The sequence below is a fragment of the Macaca mulatta genome, chromosome 12 (assembly GCF_049350105.2).
Source record: "Macaca mulatta isolate MMU2019108-1 chromosome 12, T2T-MMU8v2.0, whole genome shotgun sequence".
NCBI lineage: Eukaryota > Metazoa > Chordata > Mammalia > Primates > Cercopithecidae > Macaca > Macaca mulatta.
This window is the reverse complement of record NC_133417.1, coordinates 76,862,747-76,875,293: the sequence shown is the minus strand read 5'-3', so window position 1 is coordinate 76,875,293 and position 12,547 is coordinate 76,862,747. Positions and strand designations below refer to the sequence as shown.

The following is a 12,547-nucleotide window of genomic DNA, read 5'->3' as shown; positions in this document are numbered from 1 at the left end:
GAGCGAGACTCCGTCTCAAAAAAAAAAAAAAAAATTTGCCCTGCAGCTCCACCCTCTGGACCCAAAGCTTTGCCCTCAGAGTCATTCTTCCGTTTTCTTTAAAGGTAGCACATGCTTGCAACTGAGCAGTTTTATCAGCCTGTTTCCTATCTGTGGAATTTGGAGAGTTCATACAGCCTTCCTTCATTTTTGTCCTGTCAGTCCAAGCTGCACTATAAAGTTTTAATTCTCAAAACCCTTGAGTCACCTGTGTACATCATGAGGGTTCATACCATTAGACAAGAGGGTCCTCCACAGATGTTCCCCAGATCTATATTCCCAGCTTTTTGCTGAGACAACTGAGGAGACCCATGAGTCACATGCCTAATCCCTTCAGCACTAGCAAAAGGTTATCCTGTCACACTCACGGCTTTCTCTCCAGAACACACTTCCCACTTTCCTGACAATGAATATGCTAACTAGTGTCTTCTGAAATCTGGATAGGCTAAGAATTTCCCAAATCATCAACTCCTGTATCCTTTTTGTTTAATAGTTCTTCCCTCAATTTATCTCTTTCCTCACTTTAAGCAGCCAGAAATCAGGCCACACCTCCAATACTGTGCATAAAAACCTCCTCAGCTAAACATCCAAGTTCACTGCTTACAGTAAGTCCTCCTTTCCATATAATTGCAGGACATAACTCAGCTAGGCTTTCTGCCACTATAGAACAAGGATATCCTTTTCTCCAGTTGCCAAACACATGTTCCTCATTTTGTTCTAAGCCCTCACCAACCAGAGGCACTTTGTTTTTTTTTTTTTTTTGGAGACAGGGTCTGCATCTGTCACTCAGGCTGGAGTGCAGTGGTACAATCTTAGCTCACTGCAAACTTCACCTCCTGTGCTTAAGCCAACTTCCCAGCTCAGGCTCCAGAGCAGCCAGAACTACAGGCACATACCACCACACCCAGCAAATCTGTGTGTGTATGTGTTTTGGTAGAGATGGAGTTTCACCATATTGCCCAGGCTGGCTTGAACTCCTGAGCTCAGGTGATCTACCTGCCTTGGCCTCCCAAAGTGCTGGGATTACAGATGTGCCACCAGGCCTGGCCATTTTTTTTTTTTTTTGTAAGAGATAGGGTCTCACCGTCACCCAGGTTGGAGTGCAGTGGCATGATCATACTTACCTTACTGTAGCCTCAACTTACTGGCCGCAAAGGATCCTCCTGCCTCAGTCTCCTCAGTAGAAGCGGCACTTTCTTTTTTTTTTTTTTGAGACAGAGTCTCACTCTGTAGACCAGGCTGGAGTGCAGTGGTGCAATGTCAGCTCACTGCATCCTCTACCTCCTGGGTTCAAGCAATTCTCCCACCTTAGCCTCCGGAGTAGCTGGGATTACGGCATGCACCACTGCACCCAGCTAATTTTTGTATTTTTAGTAGAGACGGGGTTTCGCCATGTTGGCCAGGTTGGTCTCAAACTCCTGACCTCAGGTGATCTGCCCACCTCAGCCTCCCAAAGTGATAGGATTACAGGCGTGAGCCACCGTGCCCAGCCTTCTCTCTCTCTTTACCTTTATCCCCTTTAGATCCACTCACTTTAAATAGTTTTATAATGTGATCAGCTTGAGCATCCATGTATTCCATTCATAAAGGAATATATTAGCAAAATGTGTGGGATTAGAAATGCAGCAAAAGAAACTTCAATAGATTCTACACTAAGTAAAAGTGGAAAATTTAGCTATTTCCCTCCTCCATCTTTGACTTATAGGAAATAAACACAATAAAAAACAAAAGTTGGCAAAAAAAATAAAACTCTGATCACAAAGGCAAAAATTTTTATGGGGAAGGTCCATGCAGGAAACAGAACACGATCATGATCACAGGGTTAACTGTAATGACAGGGCAGCAAATGCCTCCATAACTACAGACTGAGTATATGATTTTATTTAATTAATTTTTTTTTGAGACAGTTTCACTCTGTCACCCAGGCTGCAGTGCAGTGGTGTATTCTCAACTCACTGCAACCTCTGCCTCCTGGATTCAAGCAATTGTCGTGCCTTAGCCTCCCAAGTAGCTGGGATTACAAGTGCGTACCACCAAGCCCAACTAACTTTTGTAATTTCAGTAGAGACGGGGTTTCACCATGTTGGCCAGACTGGTCTCGAACTCCTGACCTCAGGTGATCCGCCCACCTTGGCCTCCCAAAGTGCTGGGATTATAGGTGTAAGCCACCGCACCCAGCCTGAGAATGTCATTTTAAAACTATCACGTAACAGATTCTCTCCTCCCTCAAACCTTAATTTTTTTTTTTTTTAGAGATGGGGTATTGTTCTGTTGCCCAAGCTGGAGTGCAGTGGTGTCATCATGGCTCACTGGCAGCCTCAAGCTCCTGGGCCCAAGTAATCCTCCCACATTAGCCTCCCAAGTAGCTGAGGGTCTCACTGGGTTGTCCAGGCTGGTTTCCAACTCCTGGGCTGGAGATCCTCCCACTTCAGCCTCCAAAAGCATTGGGATTACAGGAACAAGCCACTGCACCCAGCCCAAACCTTTAATTTTTAAAACCTATTTGTTTGTTTGTTTTGTTTTTGAGACAGGGTCTAGCTCTGTGATCCAGGCGGTAGGGCAGTGGCATGATCTCAGCCGACTGTAGCCTCTGCCTCCTGGGCTCAAGCCATCCTCCAACCTCAGCCTCCTGAGTAGCTGGGATTACAGATACATGCCACCACGCCCCACTAATTTTTGTGGTTTTTTTGAGAAATGGGGTCTCATTATGTTGGCCAGGCTGGTCCTGAACTCCTGAGATCAAAAGATCTGCCCCCCTCAGTCCCCAAAAGTGCTAGGGTTACAGGTGTGAGCCACCGCACCTGGCCTAAAACCTATTTTAAAATAAATTCAATTGGAAAACAGTTAAAAAAGCATTTCTGTTCTTACCTCTACACAGTCAAAGTTCTCATCAACTTTAGATGCATATTCAACACGGAACATTGTTGACAGGCTACCAGCAATATAGTATAACAGGATCTTCAGACCCTTGTAACCAAAAGCAGTTTCACTGAAATGGAAAAAATAGCAATAATGAGAATGAATTTCTGCAGTCATTAAAAAGTATTAACCCTACATATAAACAAGTTTAACTTCATGGGCAGTTTCAAGATTTTAAACTATATTTTTTTTAAAAAAATCATCTACAATAAAATGTGCTTCAGTTTTCATCTAAAATAGAATAACTCAGGAATGTTGCCTAAGTCAGGAATGTTGTTTGAGTTAAATGAGTAAGTTAATACATGTAAACTACTTATAAAACTGGCACATTGTATAAGTACTCAATAAATGTCAGACATTTAATACTATTGCTACTGTTGCTGCTGCTGCTACTATTACCAGTATTAGAAAGCATTTCAAATGAGAGAAGTAGTGTTAAACTAGGAGCTGGCTAAGCAAGCAGCTACCAAGCCTTGGACCAGTCCCTCCAACTTACCGCTTACTGAATCACCAAAATCCAGAGCTGCAGCGATAGCACCCACCTGACCACAAGTAAACTGCTCTATGAACTCAACAGGCAGATATGGAACTGCTGCTAATTTTTCCACCCCTGCTCCCTGCCATCACATTTATGCTGAATATTCCTTTTTCAAGCTTAAAAGTCTTCTAAAAAGTGAACTCTAAATTATCCAGAATAGGTAAATCTATAGAGACAGAAAGTAGATTAGTGACTGCCTAAGACTGGGGTCAGGGTAAAGGAAAATGATTATTAATGAATTCTAGGGTTTCTGATGGAAGTAATGACAATGTTCCAAAATTGACTGTGTTTGCACAACTCTGAATACATTAAAAACCACTGATTTGTACACTTTAAATAAATGAATTGCACAGTATATATCACAATAAAGCTGTATTCTGATTTTTTAAGAAAGTGAATTGTGAAAGAAAAGTGTTTGAAAGGAGCAGTGTCATGCACTTTGGGAGGCTGAGGTGGGGGGGTATCACTTGAGGTCAGGAGTTCAAGACCTGCCTGCCAACACGGTGAAACCCCATCTCTACTAAAAACACACACACACGCACACACACCAAAAAAACGCCAGTGTGGTGGTGGTTGCCTGTAATCCCAGCTAGCTACTCAAGAGGCTGAGGCAGGAGAATAGATTGAACCCAGGAGGTGGAGATTGCCGTGAGCTGAGATTGCACCACTGCACTCCAGCCTGGGCAACAGAGCAAGATTGTGTCTCAAAAAATTAAAAAGAAGCACTATCTGTAAAACTAGATCTTATCCACTAAGATATTACTATACACATTTTTTTTTTTTTTTTGAGATGGAGTCATGCTCTGTCGCCCAGGCTGGAGCGCAGTGGCCGGATCTCAGCTCACTGCAAGCTCCGCCTCCCGGGTTCACGCCATTCTCCTGCCTCAGCCTCCCAAGTAGCTGGGACTACAGGCGCCCGCCACCTCGCCCGGCTAGTTTTTTGTATTTTTTAGTAGAGACGGGGTTTCACCGTGTTAGCCAGGATGGTCTCGATCTCCTGACCTCGTGATCCGCCCGTCTCGGCCTCCCAAAGTGCTGGGATTACAGGCTTGAGCCACCGCGCCCGGCACACATTTTTTAAAGTAGTAAAACGTAGAGAATAAAACAATGTCTCTTTAAAGATAGAACTCCAAAGAGAAAATATTATTTTTATAATAAAGTAAAACCTGTTTAAAATATAAAAGGCTGAAATTTTGGCATTAATTTATGTATTATAAGATATAATTATTAATATGTGAAAGCACATAAAATGCCTAATCTGTATATTAATAATGAAAAATTCACAAGAAATTCATTGCAGGAAGAGACATTTGTTGACTTAAAAACACAATAAGGGCCTGGTGCAGTGGCTCACACCTATAATCCCAGCACTTTGGAAGGCCGAGGCAGGTGGGTCACCTGAGGTCAGGAGTTCAAGACCAGCCTGGCCAGCATGGCAAAACCCCATTTCTACTGAAAATAACAAAAATTAGCTGGGCATGGTGGCAGGCGCCTGTAATCCTAGTGACTCAAGAGGCTGAGGCAGGAGCATCACTTGAACCCAGAAGGTGCAGGTTGCAGTGAGCCGAGATTGCGCCATTCACTGCACTCCAGCCTGGGCAACAAGAGCAAAACTCCATCTCAAAACAAAACACACATTAAGGCTGGGCACAGTGGCTCATGCCTGTAATCCCAGCACTTTGGGAGGCCAAGGCAGGTGAATCACCTGAGGTCAGGAGTTCAAGACCAGCCTGGCCAACAGGGGGAAACCCTGTCTCTACTGAAAATACAAAAATTAGCTGGGTGTGATGGCACATGTCTGTAGTCCCATCTACTCGAGAAGCTGAGGCAGGATAATCGCTTGAACCTGGGAGGCGGAGGGTACAGTGAGCTGAGATTGCACCACTGCATTCCAGCCTAGGCGACGGAGTGAGACTCTATCTCAACAAAACAAGCAAACAACAACAACAAAAAGCCACACATTAAATATAGCTGGGTGCAGTGGCTCATGCCTGTAATCCTAGGACTTTGGGAGGCTGAGGTGGGCAGACTGTCTGAGCTCCAGAGTTTGGGACTAGCCTGGCCAACATGCCAAAATCCTGTCTCTACTAAAACTACAAAAAAAAAAAAAAAAAAAAAAAAAAAATTAGCTGGGTGTGGTGGCGCAGGCCTGTAGTCCCAGCTACTTGGGAGGCTGAGGCATGAGAATCACTTGAACTGGGAGGCGGCAGAGGATGCAATGAGCCAAGAAGATCGTGCCACTGCATTCCAGCCTGGGCAACAGAGCAAGGCTTCATCTCAAAAAACAAACACACAAAAAACCCCAAAACTCCCACACATTAAAGAAATATGTCAATGATGTTAAAATAATGCATGGGGGGAAAAAGACATGAAGGGAAATATTTAAATGTCCACTATGTCTAAATAACCCTTTCCTACTACAACAAACCAGGGGTTCCATGGGAGACTGATTGACTACAGAACTAACAGGGAAAATACAAGATGAATCTGGAAGCATCTTATTGTGCGAGAAAGTAAAGTATCACCAAAATTATAAGGACATATCAGAAAGAATCAAAAGTGTCTGAAAGGGTGGCCACTTGCCAAATCTGGGATAATTTGAGCATCAAAATTAGTAGCAGAAACAGACTGTACATAACTCACTGAATTTTAAAAGAATCCTTAGCCAGGTGCGGTGGTTCACGCATGTAATCCCAACACTTTGAGAAGCCAAGGCAGGAGGATCACTTGAGTCCAGGAGTTCAACACCAGCCTGGTCAACATAGGGAGATCCCCATCTCTTTTTAAAAGAAAAATTTTTTTCTGTTTTTTGAGATGGAGTCTCGCTCTGTTGCCCAGGCTGGTGTGCAGTGGTGCAATCTCAGTTCACTGCAACCTCTGCCTCCCAGGTTCAGGCAATTCTCCTGCCTCAGCCTCCCGAGTAGCCAGGACTACAGGCGCACGCCACCACACCTGGCTAATTTTTTGTATTTTAGTAGAGCATGGTTTCACCATGTTGCCCAGGCTGGTTGCCAACTCCTGAGCTCTGGCAATCCTCCCGCCTCAGCCTCTCAAAGTTTTGGGATTACAGGTGTAAGACACTGCACCCGGCCAAAAAATTTTTAAAAATTAGTTGGGCATGGTGGTACCCACCTATGGTCCCAGCTCCTTAGGAGGCTGAGGTGGGAGGATCTGCTTGAGCCTGGGAGTTCAAGGCTGCAGTGAGCTGTGATCGCACCACTGCAGTTCAGCCTGGGTGACAGAGCAAGATCTGTCTCAAGAAACAAAAACAAAAACAAAATCTCTGAGTTTGATATAAATAAAGAAATAGGCTGGGCGCGGTGGCTCAAGCCTGTAATCCAAGCACTTTGGGAGGCCGAGACGGGTGGATCACGAGGTCAGGAGATCGACACCATCCTGGCTAACACGGTGAAACCCCGTCTCTACTAAAAAAAAAATGCAAAAAACTACCCAGGTGAGGTGGTGGGCGCCTGTAGTCTCAGCTACTCAGGAGGCTGAGGCCGGAGAATGGCGTGAACCCGGGAGGCGGAGCTTGCAGTGAGCTGAGATCGGGCCACTGCACTCCAGCCTGGGCGACAGAGTGAGACTCCGTCTCAAAAAATAAATAAATAAATAAATAAATAAATAAATAAATAAAGGGAAGAAGAAGAGCTCTTTCTTATAGTAGCATGCCCAACTAATAAATGAAAAAAGTATGGAAGAGTTACAAAATCACCATTTTACAATCATCATAGTAAACGATTCAAGCAAGAATCATTAATGGATGCTAAAACTTCTGGGTGAAAGCTTGATGGAAAACAGGATTATTTTCAGTCTCACAGTATCTCCCTACAAACTACTTATAAATTACAAAGGAAAAAAACATTAACTTTATAGTGGAAAAACCTGGCAGCTACCTCTAAACTAGGTGACCCAAGTTAACTTAACCAACAAGGGACAAAGTGATATCACGGACTTCCTGATTTGATACACTGAGGACACAATACCATTTCTGTAATGGCACAGCAAAAATATGCATTATCTGAGTTTAATCACAAATAAACCAATCAAATTAATCCAATATAACAGTTCTACAAAATTAGCCTATACCCTACAAAAATGTCTGTTAGGAAAAAACAAATGCTGAGGATCTGTTTCAGATTAAAGAAGAATGAAGAAATATGACAACAAAATACAGTATGATTCTGTATTGGATCCAGGATTGGAGAAAATTGCTATAAAAGAATTACCAGAAATCAACTGACAAAATCTGAAACATGGACTGTATATTAGAAGATAGTACTGTATCAGGCCAGGCATGGTAGGTAGCTCATGCCTGTAATCCCAGCACTTTGGGAGGCCAAGGTGGGTGATCACTTGAGGTCAGGAGATTGAGACCAACCTGACCAAGATGGTGAAACCTTGTCTCTACTAAAAATACAAAAGTTAGCTGGATGTGGTGGCGGGCGTCCGTAAGCTCAGCTACTTGGGAGGCTGAGGCAAGAGAATCATCTGAACCCAGGAAGCGGAGGTTGCAGTGAGTTGAGATAGCACCACTGCACTCCAGCCTGGGCAACAATGCGAGACTCTATATCAACGTTAAATTTCCTGAACTTTTACAACTCTTCCATGATTATTAACTTTACTTTTAGGAAATACATACTGAAGAGAAATGAGGGGTAAAGGATCAGGATATATCTGCAACCTACTCTCAAATGATTCAAGAAGAAGAAGAAGAAGAGACAATGATTAAAGCAAATGTAGCTAAATGGCAACTGGTGAATCCAGGTAAAAAAATATACAGAGATCACTGTACTATTCTTGCAACTTTCTGCAAATGTGAAATGTTTTCAAAATTTTTTAAAAAGTAACTATTTCAATGATGTAATCAAAGTATAGGAAATTAAAGAGCAGTGTTAAATATACTGGGACATATCTTTATTTTGTTTTTGTTTTTTTTGATACAGTCTCGCTCTGTCGCACAGGCTGGAGTGCAGTGGCGAGATCTCGGTTCACTGCAATCTCTGCCTCCCGGGTTGAAGTGTTTCTCTTGCCTCAGCCTCCCGAGTAGCCGGGACTACAGGCGTGTGCCACCACGCCTGGCTAATTTTAGTATTTTTAATAGAGACGGGGTTTCACCATGTTAGCCAGGCTGGTCTGGAACTCCTGACCTCAGGCAATCTGCCCACCTTGGCCTCCCACAGTGTTGGGATTACAGGCATGAGCCACTGCACCCGGCCTGGGACATATCTTTAAAGTTCCTTCTAAAAAATAAACTTCAGGGCAGGTACAGTGGTTCATGGCTGTAGTCCCAGCTCTTTGGGAGGTGCAAGTGGGAGGATCACTTGAGTCCAGGAGTTCAAGACCAGCCTGGGCAATACAGGAAGACCCAATCTCTACAAAAAAAAAGAAAAAAGAAAAAACCAGGCATGGTGGTGTGTGCCTGTAGTCCCAGCTACTCAGAGGCTCAGGTGGGAGGACTGCTTATGCCCAGGAGGTTCACACTACTGCACTCCAGCCTGCATGACAGAGTGAGACCCTATCTCGAAAATAAATAAATAAATAATAAATAAACAAACTTCTCTCAACTGCTTATTTAATCACAGAACAACAACTTAAGCTTTCTATTACAGCTTTAGGGGAATACATGCTACTAGAAGTAATTTAGCAAAATGGTAGGCAGAAAAAAGTAGTAGTTATGATTATGGGCTCTGGAGTCAGATTGCCTAAAGTCTACACTCCAGCCATTTGTATGTTCATAAACAATTATCCAATTCCATCAATATACAAAGTAGCAAATAATAATACCATTATTAATACTGTTGTGAGAATTAAATAATGCATTTATAGCACTAAATGGTAGGTATTAAAATGACCAGTGTCTCAATGTAAAAAAAAAACACCGTTATAACATATATTTTAAGATAAACCACATAAAAAATAAGAGCAAAGAAAATAAAACTTGATTTCCTCAAAGAAAAATAATGAAATTTTTTTTCCATACTAATTTGGCAAACATTTTACTAAGTTACTTACTCATCCCCAAAGAGTTGATGGGTATACTCAGGAAAGAAAGTTCTAATGTCATTTTCAAGATCTTCAGGAAAACGAACTGTTTAAAGGGACAAAAAATAGAGATATTAAAGACATTAAAGATATTGAAGGTGACAGGTATTTCTATTTCATGAATTTCAGTATAACTAGGATACAGCCAACATTTTTCTTACTCAAAGTGTCACTTCTCCATTATGTGATTTATTTACACTGTATTCTCAAGAGACTAATGAACAATGAAAATTAAAATATTACTTTGAGTGCTTACTTATTCTAAGAATTAGAAGGCGAGGTATGACAGAGGCACGTGATTTATTTTTATTTTTCCATATGTTTATGCACAATGCAAAGAGTAAAGGAAAAACAAAAAGACACTTTGAGATAAGAAAAGTTACAGCAAATGAAAACAGGATGCTGTAAGAAACATTCTGATAATAACAATAACCTGAGTTTGATGAAGTCATTCTTTTTGACTACTAGATGACATTTATGTTGTTCTCATGTTTGTTTTTTGCTATTAAAAAGTAATACTGCAATGACATCTTTATATATATCCTGCTGTACTTTTATAAGTATACACAGGGGAAATTCCTGGCAGTAAAAAACTAGGGGGAGAGTACCAAAATATTTGTATAAATATTGCTAAAGTGGCCAGGTGCAGTGGCTCATGCCTGTAATCCCAGCACTTTGGGAGGCCAAGGCAGGCGGATCACCTGAGGTCAGGAGTTCACACCCAGCCTGGCTGACATGGTGAAACCGTCTCTACTAAAAATACAAAAATTAGGCTAGGCACAGTGGCTCATGCCTGTAATCCCAACACATTGGGAGGCCGAGATGGGCAGATTACCTGAGGTTAGGAGTTCAATACCAGCCTGGCCAACATGGTGAAACCCCATCTCTACTAAAAATACAAAAATTAGCCAGGCATGGTGGCACACACCTGTAATCCCAGCTACTTGGGAGGTTGAGGCAGAAGAATTGCTTGACCCCAGGAGGCGGAGGTTGCAGTGAGCTGAGATCCTGCCACTGCACTCCAGCCTGGCCAACAGAGTGAGACCTTCTCTCTCTCTTAAAAAAAAAAAAAAAAAAAAATTGGCTGGCTGTGGTGGCGCATGCCTGTAGACCCAGCTACTTGGGGGGCTGAGGCAGGAGAATCACTTAAATCCAGGAGGTAGAGATTGCGGTGAGCCAAGATCATGCCGCTGCACTCCAGCCTGGGCGACAAAGACTGTCTCAAAAAAAAAAAAAAATAATAAATTATATATATAGCTAAAGTGCCCTATAAAAATATTGTAACAGTTTATATACCCACAAGCAGTTTATATACCCATAGTTTGTAAACTCCTTTGTTCCCTACATCCTTGAAAGCACTCTGCTGTACTCAAGGATACTCTGTACCCTCAACTTTAATTTCTATCAATCTAAGATGGAATGGGTATCCTTTTGTTATTTTTATTTGTATTTGTTGTGAGTACTGAAATACTGGACATTTTCCTGATAAAATTTATCTTATGAAGAAAATTTTATTCATTAAAAAAATTTTTTTTTTTTTTTTTGAGACGGAGTCTCACTCTGTCACCCAGGCTGGAGTCAGCTCACTGCAAGCTCTGCCTCCCGGGTTCATGCTATTCTCCTGCCTCAGCCTCCCAAGTAGCTGGGACCACAGGCGCCCACCAACTCGCCCAGCTAGTTTTTTGTATTTTTTAGTAGAGACGGAGTTTCACCGTGTTAGCCAGGATGGTCTCCATCTCCTGACCTCGTGATCCGCCCACCTTGGCCTCCCAAAGTGCTGGGATTACAGGCTTGAGCCACCGCGCCAGGCTGAACAATTCTTAAGCAATTGAAGAATGAAAAGATAAATTGCAGGGCTGGGCGCAGTGGCTCACACCTGTAATCCCAGCACTTTGGGAGGCTGAGGCAGGCAGACCACTTGAGGTCAGGAGTTCAAGACCAGCCTAACCAACATGGTGAAACCCCGTCTCTACTAAAATATAAAAATTAGCCAGGCATGGTGGTGGGTCCCTATAATCCCAACTACTCTGGAGGCTGAAGCATGAGAATCGCTTGAGCCTGGGAGGAGGAGGTTGCATTGAGCTGAGATTGCACCACTGCACTCCAGCCTGGGCGACCAAGAGAGACTCTGTCTCGGGGGGTTGGGGGGGAGGGGAAGATAAATTGTAGATGAAAAATTTCTAACACTGTCCTCACAGACCAGGTCATTCCCTGCATGCCAAAGTATCACCAGCAGATTACTAATTTACAGAAGAAAAGGTATATTTTCACTGTAGAGATCTGGTAGTCACCTACTTTCCAAATGATCTAACTTAGCATCATTCATTGTGGGACAGAACATTATGTGCCTCCTGATTCAATGCAATATGAAGTACAGTCATCCCTCAGTATACTCAAGAGACTGGCTCCAGGACCCCTGACTGTACCAAAATCCATGATACTCAAGTCCTGTAGTTCTGTCTGGTGTCCCAAACACTGTATTTTCTATCTGCATTTGATAGAAAAAAAAAATCCGTGTGTAAGTGGACCCACACAATTCAAAGCAGTGTTGTTCAAGGACCAACTGTATGCTGCATCACCCATGAAGTTTTCTCACCAAAATTTTTTATTTTAAATCTAATCAAGCTTTTTACCTTCCAATTTGCCGGAAATACAGAGGATAGAGGAGGAAGTTAAACTAACATCAAAAGGAAATATACAAATCCAGAATGTAGATTTATCTAATAGTTCTGTGCAATGACTTTACTCTCCCAAATAAATTAATATCATGTAGGGGAAAAGTTGCATGTGGACGGAAAGGGACTGCTCTGCATTAAAAGAGATTATTTAAGAAACATTATGACCAAATGCAGTACATAATCCCTTACTGGATCCTTGTTTAAGTAATTTTTTTTATTTTTATTTTTTTTTGAGACAGGGTCTCCTTGTCACCCAGGCTGGAGTGCAGTGGCACAATCACAGCTCCCTGCAACCTTGAACTCCTGGGCTCAAAAGATCTTCCAGCCT

At 42.5% G+C, this 12,547-nt stretch overlaps 1 protein-coding gene across 1 annotated transcript in view; it reads right to left on the bottom strand.

The window, feature by feature from the left end:
- The window catches only part of HAT1 (histone acetyltransferase 1), a 68,080-nt gene that overhangs the window by 33,058 nt on the left and 22,475 nt on the right, over positions 1 to 12,547 (bottom strand). Inside the window, exons 3-4 of the mRNA XM_002808011.4 lie at positions 9,512 to 9,587; positions 2,908 to 3,028 (exon numbers count right to left, since the gene is read on the bottom strand). Of these exons, the coding sequence (XP_002808057.2) occupies positions 2,908 to 3,028; positions 9,512 to 9,587 (197 nt within the window). The remainder of the gene's footprint in view (positions 1 to 2,907; positions 3,029 to 9,511; positions 9,588 to 12,547) is intronic.